Source organism: Cryptotermes secundus, unplaced genomic scaffold (assembly GCF_002891405.2).
Source record: "Cryptotermes secundus unplaced genomic scaffold, Csec_1.0 scaffold1481, whole genome shotgun sequence".
NCBI classification, from domain to species: Eukaryota; Metazoa; Arthropoda; class Insecta; order Blattodea; family Kalotermitidae; genus Cryptotermes; species Cryptotermes secundus.
Window position 1 is genome coordinate 25447 of NW_019723936.1, and position 15598 is coordinate 41044.

At 39.2% G+C, this 15598-nt stretch overlaps 1 protein-coding gene across 1 annotated transcript; it reads left to right on the plus strand.

The window, feature by feature from the left end:
* Positions 1-1790: 1790 nt before the first annotated feature.
* Positions 1791-11449, plus strand: LOC111862217 (ceramide synthase 6; the record flags this gene model as incomplete). Its single annotated transcript, XM_033750586.1, has 4 exons — positions 1791-1894; positions 1991-2099; positions 7540-7607; positions 10260-11449. Coding segments are annotated over 4 exons (375 nt in total), but the record flags the coding sequence as incomplete, so codon positions are not given.
* Between the last annotated feature and the right edge of the window lie 4149 nt (positions 11450-15598).

A 15598-nucleotide genomic window follows, 5' to 3' on the forward strand; every position in this document is an offset into this window, starting at 1 on the left:
CAGCATTGGGTTAGACTGCGTAGTAAACATTGTTTCCAACAGCTCCTTCATTATTGCTGATGTGTAGACAAGCCATTATCTAGCAACAGTTTGCTTGTTTATCGAGCCGTTTTCATGCAATGGACAGTGTTTTAAATAGTCGTATCACAGTATTAAGATAGGTCTTAAGAAAGAGAGGTGTGGACTGGATTTGTCTAGTTCAGGATAGGGTTAATTTGTGGGTTCTTGTGAATGTGGTAATGAGCCTATGCATTCCATGAAAGGCAAGAAATTGTGACTAACTAAGCTGAGGCTCTCAGTGCAAGTTTTGAGGCATCCTACAGTAATTGATTAAGGGACCCCTTACCCCATGATTGATTTCTGTGTTTTTAAGTATGTGACATCTTCACCATTACATTTAGTGACCACTGGAATAAAGGCCATAAAATGTAACAAATTTAATAGAATATTTGATCTGTTCTATTAAATTTATTATAATGGATGGCTTGTTATTCCAATAAATTTTAGTGTCCTAGCTGTTCCCCTTCCTTCCTTTATCAACCCTTTTGTCCTCCATTTTATTTTCTTTACTCTCCTTCACCAAAGTCTAATGTTTGACATGCTTTGTGCCCATGTCTTCCAATTGGTCTCATATTTTGAAGTTTTCAGATCTGAATTATGTGTGTACCTCATTTTCCCTGTGAATGTTGTATGTTACACCCTCCTCATTCATGAGTCAGTCTTCCAAGTACAGGAAAACTGTAAATTGTGATGCTCCTCTTTATGTTATTTTTCATCTCAGTTTCTGCTCCTCTCATAGAGTAAGGGGCCCAAGTTTAACTAGGGTATGAAACAAGTACAGCTTAGCCAGTATAGTGACAGGCTGCCTGCTTGATGGCTGGAGTTTGATTCCTGGCAAGGGGAAGAGATTTTTCTCCTCTCAACAGCATTCGAACCAGCTTCGGGGTCCACCCAGCCTCCTATTCAGTGTATACTGGGGACTCATTTCCTGGTTGTACAGTGGCTGGAACATAAATCTGACCACTCACTCCCATCTAGTGCCAAGGCCAAGGATGGTGGAGGTGTATCTCCATTCTCCACATATATCTACATGGCATAGAGCTTAATTAATTAAGCACAGGGACAATTTTCCTTTTTTTACTTATTTTTTAATGCAGTTTGCTCATCCAAATAGATATTATAAATATTTACTGAAGTGTTATCAGTTAGTGTTTGTATCCTTCCTGGCTTTAGGTTGCTTGTACTCTTGAAAATGATAGGGAAACAGTGCTGAGATTTTCGGCAGAGATTTAACTGTGTTGTGGTAGCATAAACTGTACCTGTAATGGAGGACATGCCACTTCAGATTCCAGAAGGCTGAGGCCTGGGAGCATAGCCATTATATCTGGTATGGAAGAAATGCCATTATCATGTGTATATTAAGTTGATTGTAATCATAGGTTTCTTTTTGGCAGTTGTGTAAACTGTAAGCTTGTCAATCAGTTCATCCAGAAGAATTTCAATTTTAATATATGAAATAATCATTGCCATTTCTTCTCTCCTGTTATATCCACATGCTCCATTTCAGTAGTGTGTTTTGCGTGAACAAGTAAAAATAAAATTCAGATGATGTTTGAGGCAGTGGATCTGTAGTAGCCAGTTTCTTGTGTGTGTACCGTGTTCATTACTGCTGGAGAAACTTAATTTTTTTAAAAACTAATTAGAGTTATATTGTTGCAAAATTAGTAATGGAACCAAAGACGTTTTCTTTCTGAGAAGCATAAAGGCTAATTCTTGTGTAGACTGTGTGACTGGCTAAACAAGTGGAGTTGTCAGAGAGGCAAGTGGAACGCTGGTTATGTCTCAGACGTTCACAGGATAAACCTTCAACATTAACAAAGTTTTGTGAGACATGGTGAGTTTCTGCATGTCATGTTTCTATAGGTACTAACTGTAGATGAATTTTTTGACTGTATAATATATGTGACAAGATTTATTTTTAATTTTCCAGGTGTCAGTGCTTATACTATACATTCTCATTCTCATATGGTGTATTCTGCTTATGGGAAAAGCCATGGTTATGCGACATTAACCATAGTTGGTATGGTTATCCTCACCAGGTATGTTACCTGTAGCCATTAAGCTGAACGAGTGATTGTTGTTTTTAGAATCTGTGTAATGTTCATAGAATTTTGTTGAAATTTCAGACACACAGTAGCTTTGCAACTGAGAATGAGATGGGTATGTTGCTTATGTAAGAGGTGATGGAGTGGATTCCTTATTAAATTGTAAAACATTATTTTGTAATAACATTCAGCAAATTTGCAGTATGGTTGATTTTCTCACATTACAAAATTCAGCATTTGATTCTGTTTGATGCTGATGGTATTGTTATGCTGCTTGATACATGGGGGTGTGGAGCTTGACATGCTATGCGGGGAGAACAGCGATTGATGGAATTTGAGAAATGCCAGAGAGACTGTTTTTATCCAAGAGAAGTCAACTGAGAAGGGAGTATAAGTACTTAATGAGGAGTATAATATTTTATAATCTTGTAGTATTTTTAAGTTGATTAAAACAAGCAGGATAGTTTTCCTTTTTACTCTCATCCCAGTTGGCACTGTTACAGGTATTACAAAGCAATGTTTCCATCTTTTTCAAGACCATCTTATTGTACTCGTACTCAGGGTTCAAATTAAAAAGAAAAAGAAATGGGAACTTGTAAGAACTTGTTATGTGTGATTTTACATTAGTGGTATATAAAAAGTTGTTATTAATGTAGTGTGTAACGTTTTATTGACCTTGGCACTGGCTGGAGGTGAGTGGTCAGCTTCATGCCCCTGTCCCTGCCCCTGTATCCATTAGATAGGCGGCCGGGCGGGCCCCAGAACTGGTCTGGGTGATGTGGAGAAGAGAGAACTCTTGACGCCACCCCTGTCATCCAGTCCATAGCCAGTCTCCACACTGGCTACGTTATCCTGGCTTAAGTTGGAGTCTTAGTATATGTCAGTATTATCTATTAATATTTTAACATGAAGTAAAAGTATAAAATGAAACTTGATACTCTGATGGCCTTTGTAGCCACATTTAAAGAGTTTTTATTGAGGTTTTGTTATATTACATTTCAATTGTATGTCACAGAACACAGTATGTTTGTGTAAGATTTGAGGCTTTCACGGCGGTGACTATGAAGAAAGCAGTCTTCTGGGATACATATACACGGTGCCAAATCCCAGAAGACTGCTTTCTTCACAGTATGTTTGTGTTTGGTGCAGTGTGTTCAAACAGTCTATGTGGTTTCTGATTATATAGTATTTACCAGGTACGTGATAAGTGCCAAGTTTCATGAAGAATTGTATTAAAATGATATGTGGTGCAGTACTTACAGAGGTATAAAGCTTTTAAATGCTAGATACAAGGAAATACAGAATTTTGAAAGCACTGAGTATAGCACTAGGACTTCGTCCAAAGAAAGCGTAAAGAAGTCATATTGTGACATACTCACTTTTGTGATTCTCATGATTAGAAATAAGGAGTTATGAATTGGATATTTAGTATCATAGACTCCAGTGAATTCACACCTTTCTGGATTCTTAACATGAAATACATGCCATTGGTGCTATATTTGTTGTAGTATCATGAAAAAATCTGCACAAAGATCATGTTTATTGTTCATTTATTCAGCTCACTTGATCATTGTTAGGTCTCTTGTTGTGAAATACAAGCAGGCCCACATGGTTCATATTTTTGTGTTACATTGGTATCTAAATGTTTTAATGCTTGAATTGCCTTTTGTGTTTAAAGTAGAGCATCACTTCTCACTTCTGGTGGTATTACATGATCTCACTGGCTGTATCAAAAATCTTTGATATAAAATGGAAAGATTTCTGGCAGAAGTTTATACATCACATAGCTACCATATGCCTTACGGGATTCTCATGGATGTGCAACCTCCATCGCATTGGAACGCTGGTGCTTCTCACTCATGAGTGTTCTGATATTTCTGTTAATCTGCCAATATGTCACTGTATAACTGTATCTACAGTCTGTTTAACGAACATTTTCTCTGTGCTGACATAGGTAATGGGACATGTTTCTTAGCATCCAGTAATTCACAGAATTTCCCCTGGAGTACATGAGTTTGGATGTATGAATTTTCCAAAGGGGCTGAAGTGTTCATTCAGCTGCTAAGAAAATGGCTAGCAGAGTAACTGAAATTGTGCAGTGGTAATACAGGGAGAGCATTTCTTTGCTAGATAGCTATGCTTTCATTAAATTTACATTGAACTAGGTTGTAGGGTTTAAAATAGCATGCTGTTGTTTGATGGTCAGCAAAGCTAAACTGTAAAACTTGAAGTATATATTCCTCATATTGCTCAGCTCAGGGATCTTGTAAAAGCATGAAAGCATTTTGATACTGGTCTAAGTGTTCCTGGATTTCAGTACCAGCATTTTGCAGTGAGTTATTGTTCAAAGTATTTAAAGTATCTGGCAAGCAAGGAAACCATTATGGTAATTTATTTTCATATAGCACCTAAATTCACACCAATGAATCCTACATTCTCATGTGTGTGCAGGATATATTTATAAATCTCTGAATTTCAATAAATTGTTGATCACGTGAGAGCATATATGAGAGGCAGACCATACTGGAAGGACTGAGACACAATAAATTAATGTTACATTACATGCTCTCTTATAAAGTAGTAGCAAAGAGTAATAGGTTTCTTTCAGCGTGGATGGTTGGCCTCAGTTCACTTTGTAACATGCCAGAATATGTTGCATCTGTCAGTGTGCAGTAATGTTGGATAGGACTTCGAGAGGTTCAGAACATTGTCAGCAGTAACTTCCTAGGTGATGGCTGAGTCAGGAATTATTTGGCGGCAGGGGTGGACAAGTACTTGTACTGCGTACTCTGATGGGTGATTTGTGGTTCTTGATGGTATATGGAAGTATCATTACCAGTGATGTGATGAAAAAGAATTGTTGCCTTCATCATGGTACCACTCCAGCAGACAAGAACTCATGCCCATGTACTCTTCTCTCAATTCCCTCAAAACCCACCCTTCACAGACTTTGTGGAAATCAAGAATATTTTGCATTGCTAAATGATTTGAACTCATACTGATGTCTGGTGTTGATGCACTGTCCTGTACTGATATTCGTCCATCCTTGAGGATCATGGCTCTGGCTTGTTCCTGTTTGTTTGTCATCACTAGGGCCTGGATCTTTATGCACTAAAAACACTTAAAATGTGTGCTAAAAAGCAGGAAAATATGCACCAAAAATAAAACAATATGCACTTGAGAAGCAGGTCACTTTGTTCAGACTCACCTATTTACATGTATCATTCACTGCAGAAAGTAGCATCACAAAAGGCAACTAGAAGTCTCTCAGTGTTTTCTGGAGACAAACTGCGTCTGTTGTCTGTAAAAATGAGTTTATAGGCTGAGAATGATATTTCTACATCAACTGATGTGATTGGACAGTATTTATACACTGGCGCTGAAGGTTCAGAACATTCATCTGGCAAAGATACCCTAATTCCACTCAAGTACTGACTAATTAACTGAATCTTTTTTAGTCCTGGGTTCGAATTCAACACCATTTCTAACTTGCATTTAATCATGTCTCCAATTTCGCCTAGTGTGAAATTCGTTCGTCTGGATGTAGCTTAACAACTACGAAGTTTGCTATGCATCGGCCACATAAATCGGTTGTCTCATCCTTAATTATCCTTAATTTCAAACATATATGCAGAAAAATATGCTCTTACGTTTAGAATATGCAGTAACGACCAAAACCTTCAAAATACGCATTTTCAAAAATCTGGGCCCTAGTCATCACTTACTGCTGTGGTGTGGTACTACAAGCATGCTCAATTGGTTTCTTTTATGCCTCATGCAAACAGGTCTGTCCACTCACATTCTGTTCTCATATTGGGCTCTTAAATGTTTGTGAATTTCAGCCGCTTTAACATCTTTTGTCCCCACCCACAGAGATATGTATACCCACAACAGAACCTTGGCCAGTTGTTCTTTGATGCGCTCATGGTCTCTGCTTTGCCAGAGCTTGCTTACTGAATCAGAGGTCATGTGGGGCAGTGTATTGATGTGTCATCTGATGGGATTGGGAGCTGCAAACTTCCATCAGGCTGTCTTGTGCCTTCTACACATGGAATGGAAGTCCAGATACATATTGAATCACCCTCGTATGTTTCAGAAAGCTGGTACAAAGAAGTGGAAACAGCAAAGGTAAAGAAGCAACTGCTTGGTACCAAAATGCCCTAGGATATGTTGTAAGTTTGAGTAGCGTGAGGAATGATTTAACTCTAGAATCAGAACCGCAGACAGTGCACCAGTTGAGTTTCAGTCAGTATCATGAAATGAGCCTGATAAATACTCTGTATAATACGCAGACTCCGAGGAAAGTTGGAATCTTACACTGGTTGACATTTGTATTTTAATTATGGTTTTAAGACTCAGCTCTTTAGGTTTCATTTGTAAAATTTCTTCCTTAACTTGTTCTTGAATTAGAATTGCATGTGTTTTATACTGTTTTGGATTTGCCTCTGCATTTTCTGGGTGAGATCATTTTGCAGCATGCTAATTTGATTATCATTGCTAAACCGTTTATTTATTACCACTTTTTTTTTTGCCTGCTTCTGGTAGTAAACACCTATTAGAAGTAATTTTCGTTTTGTACAGTTCATTAAATTTTGCTGCCATATGTGATATATTTTAAGTATTTTGTTTAGGTATTAAATTTTGTATATTACATGCTGCAAGGTGTCCAGTGGTTTATTGTTCATTAGTGTCTAACCATTTAATAGAAATTTCTGTTTTGAATGATAAATTCTTAAGCTTCATCAGTGGTATGTTCTTTTTTTATATATACATAGTGCTCATATGTAGATAATAAAAATAGTTTGTATCAACATAGGTCCGGAAATGCACAGTTTCTGAGTTTATAAGGTCTGTCTATGACACTAAGCTCTTCAGATTACCTTACAGTAAATGTTCCAAATGTCCACCTCCTGCCTGAAAGAGGCCTCAGCTCGACTTCTCACTTCCACCCTAATATGATCGAAAATTCCTGGCATATTGCATGTTGTCTGAAAACCCACTTAGTTTGATTTTGGAGAGGTTCCACATCATCCACTGAAGTGGAATACACCAACGATTTTAAGTGGCCCCACAAGTAGAAATCCAGTGGATTTAAATAAGGTGAGGACTAAGGCCAGGCAATTGGTCCACCTCTACCTATCCATCGACCAGGATACTTTCAAGTCAGGTACCTGCGGGTAACAAGACTGAAATGTGCAGGAGTGCCACAATGCATGAAGTACAGTTCTCAATGAATGATCAGCGGCACACTGGCCAAGAAATCAGGCATGTTTTTTTTTTCCAAGATAGCTTTGTAATTCTTCCCTGTAATCCCATTTGGAAGTATGTGGGGTCCAAATAAATTATCACCACAAATACTGGGCCAGATGTTGATGAAGAACCGCTGTTGGTGATGTGATGGAAGAATTGCATGTGCATTTTCGTGTGCCCACAGATGCTGATTGTGAAAATTCTCAATTCCACCTGTGAACTGTGGTTCATCCGTAAATATCACCAAGGCAGGTAAGTTAGGATTTCTACCACTGCTGTAAGAACCACTGGCAGAACATTACTCACACAGAGTAATCTTTTAGAGACAAGGCCTCTACATGCTGCAGATGGTCGGGATACAGCTGTTGTTTTTGCAACACTCTCCAGACACTCAAATGAGTGATGCCTACTTGCATTGACATGCTTCGTGTGCTAATTCCAGGAGTTTCAGTCACAACATCCAGAATATCCTCTACTTCAGGAGTCATAAATCTTGATCACCCCATTGGCAACACGAGGTGCAAGATTCCCATGTTCACAAAGTCAGCAGTGGATACTTAGACATGTTTTCTTATCTGGACATCTTTGTCCTGGATACCTTTTTGTTACTTACGAGTCACCACAGCATTACCGTCTGCCAAACAAAACATGAAGTGCACATCGGCTAGCTCTTGATTTGAGTACATCATCTCAGTAACTTGCAATCACTACATAAGTATTGTACACTTCTCCTACTAAGATTTAGAAACTTTCTGAGATTATGTCAGACTAATACCATGACTGTCTTGGTATAGTGAATAACAGAGACCACATATGGGAATTACAAAATTGAGCTTAACATTCAGCAGTTTTAGAAAGCCCCGACTTGGAAACTATGCATTTCTGGAACTATGTTGATATGAACTTTTTATTATCTTTATATGAGGAATGCATTCCTGAAGTTATGTCATGTATTTTTTAAATACTCTGTATAAGAGTAATTCTTTTATGAAATGTACTTTAGTTAAGTTACATACATAATACAAGGGTTGGATAAAAAGTAGTGCAACATTGCTGTAACATGAAAGATGTGCGTCAGGTGGCACTAGCGCCATCTGTAGCTTATAGCAGAAGTTCAGTTGAAGTAGTGCAGTGAGTGACTGTGGCTGTGTTTCATTGAGTTGCTTTGTGCATCGTCTTGAAGTGCTGGAGTCCAGTTCAAGCACCCTAACATGTTTATGAAACAAGAACAACGCTCCTGGATAAAAAATTGAAGTTACAAGAGGTCATAGTGCACAAAACTGTTATCAGGGACTGCGAGAAGCATGTTGTGATGCTGTTTTGCCATATCGCACAGTGGCACGTTGGGCGAAATTGTTCCATGAAGGGAGGGATGCCATGCAGGACGACCCCATGTTGACAACCACACAATTCATCTTCTTTGCTGGCTGTCGATGGGCTGCATGGGAGTTAGCTGCTGAGGGAGATGTATGTCACAAAACCGTGCTCCACATTTTGCACGATATTCTTGGATACCGCAAAATTGCAGCGCGCTGGGTACCCCATACAATGTCCAAGGTGCAACAATGGCAATGTTATGCAATTGCACAGGACTTGTTGGACTAGTACCAGAAAGAAGGTGACGACTTCCTTGGAAGGATTGTCACTCCGGATGAAACTTGGGCTTGCTCATACGACCCGCACTTGAAACGACAATCAAATGAATGGAAGCATCCTGGCTCTCCTCCTCCAAAGAAAGTGCGCCCTACACAGAGTAATGTGAAGGTGATGTTCATTGTGGCATATGACATTGATGGAGTGATACTGCACCACACTGTACCTCAACGACAGACAGTAAAGCTGCCTACTACTGCAATTTCCTGTGTAATCATCTTTGTCCAGCGCTCAGGAGAAAGCGACGACACTTGTTGGCAATGAACCCCATCATCCTTCATGACAATGCAAGGGCTCATACTGCTGATGCTCTCAAGGATCTCCTTCGCTGCTGGCAATGGGAGATACTGCAATATCCACCATGCTCACCCGTTATGAGTCCATGCGAATATGATCTCTGCCAAAATGAAAGAACCACTGTGAGGGACATGTTACAACATAAGAGAGGAGATTATTCATGCTGTAGGGTGGTCACTGCTGGACATCAACAGAAGCGGACACGCTAATGGTGTATGACGCCATCCACAAATTTGGCAGAAGGTGGTACACATGGGGGGCGATTATATTGAAGGAATGTATGTGTGTTTACCTGAGGTCATAAAGTGATTTCACAACTATAGAGGTGTTGCCACTACTTTTTATCTGACCTATGTATTTTTGAGTAGGATTGCGTTTCTGTGTTTCAGCTTCTGTCATCAGTGTTTAATTCTTTTGTTATTTACTCGTACACTCTGATAATATTTGTCATATTTTGATTTCAGTGTTATTTTTAAGTTCACATTTTGAATTATGTTCCAAGTATGGTTCCAGTATTTAGTATTAATATGATGTGAGATGTATAATTGCTCATTCAGTTTTTCTTTCCAAATGTATTGGGCTTACATCAACAGCCCCAGCTATAGGCATGGCTACACTTGACTGTTCATCAGAATGGGACAGTTCATATGTGTGAACTTCTTACTGTGGAATGAAAACCGGGAAAATTTCGGCATGGCAGTATTTATTGAAGGAGAACAGTAGTGTGTACTACTCACTCTGTGTCGAGTATCACAGGTGCCGGAGTTGGGACTATGTTTTATCTACAATGATAAAGTAGACTTGGGAACCCCTGAGTGGATGAAGTCAGAAAGACACACTTATATAATATCAATGATAAGAAATTTAATTTCTTGCGTTTGTATCCACAAGCAAAGATATACTGTATCTCAGGTTTGTTAGACATGGTGTTAACTCAGCTGTGTTCCGTTGCAGTGGTGGAGATATTGACCAACACACATTATCAGAAGACAGAAGGGTGTGGAAAAAGGAAATAATTGTTCATCTGATATCATGCCCATCCTCATAAAAATGTAAGAATTTAATACCTGAGGGTTTGCCTGCCACAGTATAAAGTATGGACGCCATGTCCAGTCTGATGTTCACACGTGGGAAGACTCGAATGGTAGCAAACGTTACTAGTGGCTGCGTGTTTGAGTCGCTTCTTCATTGATGTATGCTGGTAGCCAGGGTCCATGATTAGCCTACACTAAATCGTGTATTCCTGTTTAAGTTACTGGACTGTAACAGGGCTGGACTGGTGGGCATGTAGTTGTAGCTAGTGTAGAACGTGTAGTTCTCACCAGTATTGTGGTATAATGTAGTTGTGAGTACTGTAGTTCAGTAGTTTTAGTCATTGCTGTGGTATGCTGTAGTTAATTGTATAGTACTGCATTATGTTTGGAGATGGTACATGGATGGTACTGGCCCTTGAGACTGGGTTACATCCTGACATCTTTAGAGAAATTGGATTTAGTGTAAGTCTGTCTGAGAACCTAGCTACCAGTGTACATCAGCAAAGCATAACCATTGACACACACGTACTGGGACTGCTGCTTCATTCCACATTATCCATGTTAAATGAAGCTGATCATGACCAAATACATGATGAGAACACCTGATCACCTAATGTTCTCCAGGTTCATCAGAATGGATGCAGACATTTCTGTGAAGCACTGGTAATCGATCGCGCACTGACGTGGGGGTTTGTCCAAGGAGGCATTTAGATGGGTTGCAGGTGGGTTGGAAGTTGAACATGTGAATCGGTGGTTTTGTTGCCTTCTGCTCGATGCAGTCTTTCTGAACCAGTGTGACAAGACATTGAATTGTTTGATTTTATGCATTTAACGAAATGTGGTAACATTGAGTCTAGTATCTCATGGATGTATGCTGCTGTTTGTTAAAATGTTTCTGTCTGGATATGCCTATGCATATCTTGGTGCCCAAGTTTTAATGACACTGATATGAAAGGTAAGTGAAATACCATGTAATTCTTATTTGGAGGTCAGTGTTTGCTGTAAGGATGCATGTACTATTATGTACCATTTGGATTGAAATAAAGGCGTAAAGCCCATCCCAGTTTTCACACTGTGTATTTTGTAATAGTTTCTGGACTTTTGTTGATTATCTGTGCATGAAATTTGTTCTTGTGTTTTTGTCATTAATGTGTAATATAGCATTTTATAGGATTTGGTTTGTTTTCAGATCCCTCTCAAGTTGAACCATGTCCTCGTAATAATTTTCAGTTTGGTTCTGTTTACTTTCCCCCCAGGGTTCTTTACTATTTCACCATCTCTTCATATTTGGTGCACTTTGGGTTTGCAGCATTCAGCTGTCAGCTATAGCAGCATAGTAATGTCATGCACTGAATTGAGTGAATATACCGAGATTATACTTTGAGAAGACCGTCTGAGGCCACTGATATTAGTATAGAATTATCTGTTTTGGTTGTGATCAGCATAAGAGTCTATTTTATTGTAGTGAATTTGCAATATTTGGATATACAGATGAACACTACATTTGTGAAGTATGTTTTTTCTCTCTTCAGTACATTTCGTGAGAAATCTGAAAGTCCAAAGGTACTTGAAAATGAGATGGTGTGATTAGGGATCCCCCCCTCCCCATTTATATTGTGGTCTGTAGTGGCAATCCATGGATCTAACCATCTCGCTGCAGTGGGAACTGGCCAAGGTAAGAAGGCAAAAGGTGACTAATGAGATGTAATATATTTATGTGCAATGTGAAAAAGGAAATTAATGTTGGAAGTAGTATTGGGATTTTGTAGAGGGGAGACTGGCTGATTATGGGATTGTCCTTCGATGTGCAAACTTTGAATCGTAAATGGCATTGCAAAATAAATATTGTAGACAGTTAAATTTCAAAATAAATGCCAATGATGGTGTCCGTGGATATTAATTTTGTATTTAGGGATATGGGAAACTTTCCATATCAGTGATATAGGCTGAGAAAGGAAGTGTTACAAGCAGGGCTGAGATTCTGATTACATGTCATATTTCTTTCCTTGTATCCTATGCGATGCTCTTAAATATATAAATCTCGGATATGAGCTGCTGGTTACAGAAATGTAAATTTTATGGGTATTTTTTTGACATTTTTAGGTTTAAGGCCATTTTTGGACTTAAGTGTATTTCTTGTCATTTTTGGCCATTTTAGGGATTTTTTCCTTAATATGTTTTCTGAAATGTGAATGGAAACGAAGTGTTCTTTCTTTTCGCCTTTAGTTCTTTTTTCGGTAATTTTTTTGAATATTTTCAGGTCATCAAAATCCGGGCCCTGCATATTACATTTTTGGTTCATATTTTAGGTCATCAAAACCCGGACCCTGGGTATAAGTAACGCCTCCAATAGATTTTGAACATGGAATCAAGTAAGGATTAGTGTGTTATATATTATCAGAATATTTTTAGGGGCTGAAATTCCTGATCCATTGGTTTAGCCATATTGAAGACAACAGTAAAGAACCAAGGACAAGTCAGTCATGAGAGGAATACAAAGGGTATTTTGGTAGGGTAAATTGAAGGGCTTGTGGATACAAATAGAATATTTAGATGGACCAATCCTAGATGATAGTGATTGTAGAGCAGTTGGTGGAACGAAGACACTCAGGGGAAATAGAAGCACTTGGAGAAAATCTGCTGAAGTGCTACATTGTGTCCATCACAAATCCCACATGACGAGGCCCGGGAAGTTAGCGCAGGATTCTTGTAGTTGAGGTCGTGGGTTCAGCGAAATGGTAATTTCCTCGGGCACTGAGCAGCCGTTTGCAGGGAGTCAACACAATGAACTTTGGTGCTGATGTATGCCATCAATGTAGAATTCGGTACCGGTAGGCAATAATGAATTGCATGGCCGTAGACGTACACGTGGGCGGCTATAAGACGCAGTGGAGATTTCTCTGCAGTCAGGAACCGTAAAATAGTGCGTGCAAGTTCAAATTAAAATTTCCGTTAGTATGATGAAGTCTGTTGGCACATGTTTTCCGAGAAAATTCAGATTTTTGGTTGAAGGCAAAACTTTTATTCTACGAGAAAGAGTGCCACGGCTTGTACAGCGTATGTATAAATGAACCTCCCGTCCCCCCTGAAAAATACTAGTGTATATCTAGGTGTGTGCTGCTGGCACCCATGTGTATGCGACCGAGAGCGAAGAAGGGTATGTTCTCAGAACGCTGCAGCGAGGTCCGGGTGCGATTGAGACGCAGTGTGAACGCTGGAACAAAAGAAATGAAATTTTATTACAAGAGAGATCGGTTGGGTGTCATCTCATATCGAACAGACGAAGAAACACCTTCGTGAGTCATGTACATCTGTATATTTTGTCGGCAAGAGGATTGGATACATAAATTATCGAAGTAAATACCTTCACAATATTTATTAGATCATGTCCTTCATTGAAAAGTGAGCGATTAAGCTCTTAAGATGAAATGCCTGCAATGTCGTATGCTTGCCTTGGGATTTGCGGCAAATACGTTTTAAAGTGCATGGGGGGCCTTTGGTAAGGCACTGGTGTGTGGTTTAGCGGAGTTTAAATGCCCAACTGGCCAAAACAGGATACTTTGGCCACGACGACTATACTGATCACTGGCACAAACAGGGCACTTCGGACACTTTAAACGCCGGGCTTTCGAAATGGTGGTAAGCTTGAGCTGGCCGGAGTTTAATTAAATGACCGCTGCTGAAGCGCGTTTAAATGTCCGTTCCTGTTAGGGCGCTTAAACAATTTTAAGCATTGCGTTTAAAAATGCTGCGTCTAACACAATTTTTATGATAAATGGATTGAATTAACTTTGTTTATATCAGCAAAGAACATACTGTCTCATATTACAACGAAAGATTTGAAAGATCTGTCGGTAATTTTAAATTTAGTTAATGTAGGATGTGTAGAGATGGCAGGAGCACTGCACGGTGGTGTCATGGCGGACATGTTGCCCACCAATAACATGGGAGTTTCACGGGGCTGCCCAGTACCCCCTGTCCTATCCTATAAAATGAATTCTTCAGAGGAGCGGTTTGCGCAGACCAATAAGTTGTAGTTGCGTTCGTTAGCAAGGTTTGTAGCAAAAATTTCTACCTCCTTTTCTATCCTAGTTCCACTCATGTGCGTGTTTTACCACATTTTTAGTATCATATTTTCCTGTTAACGCGCGCTGAATTAGCTTGGCCTCAAGTGTTTAATTATCTGCGTGATGTAGAACGAAACTAGTTGTTTGTGCCTTGCACATCGCTCAAAAATTTTTGAGTATGTGTAAGATTTTTTTGAGCTTGGAACTATGGGCCCAATGGTGCTAGGCTTCCTACCATGCGCTATCCCGTTCATATGTTTACCATTATTAAACGAACTTTTGCAAGCATCAAAAGATAAGCCTGGGCTGGCCAGAGCATGGTTAAATTAATCGCTGCTGAAGCGCGTTGAAATGTCCGTTCCTGGTAGGGCGCTTGAACAATTTTAAGTGTGCTGTGTCTAACACAATTTTTATGATAATTTGTTGTAATTAACTTTGTATCAGCAAAGAACGTAGTGTCAATTTTTTCTTTTAATTTTGATGCGTACTGCAAAATTATTCTGCATTATAAATTCGTTTCTGTTTGTAACACTTGACAAATTTTAGCAGTCCCTGGTGCCATAAAACAGATGGAAGCAATAAAATCATTTGGTTCTCTGCTGGAAAACCTTACATCTTTGTTACACTCTTCAGATTTTCGAATCTTTTGACTAATGACTGAAGAATGAAAGCAAGCAAGGCTATTCAAGAAATGGCTAGAGGAGTCTTCAGTGCTAAGACCTTCCGTTATAGCTGCAAGAGATTATTGCCCTTTCTATGCGCGTGAACAGACAACTGCATCGTGGCTGAGATACAGAGAGCGATCTGTTTTCTGTGCGTTCGTAGTGAACTCGAATACTGTAGTTTCATTTCAGCCTATATATACATCAAGCAGATAACAAAACAGGTATGTACGTAGAATTTTACTATATATTTTTAACACATTAATCTGCAGAATCTGCATTAAAAGTACAGGCTCGTGGATGAGTTTGGGCATAACTCATACGTATTCTCTTTTTGTTGTTGTTCACTTAGGTATCATTTTAATTCCTCGATTAGGGTTTTACTGAAATCGGCCTGGTAATTACTACATTTAAAATTAAATATTTAGCACTGTGCATGCGCTTCTCCTAGCGGCGTGCGTGCGCGATTCCCTTACTCATCACTGGCCCGAACGGGTCACTTCGGGCGTTAAAGATTAAAGGCCAAACAG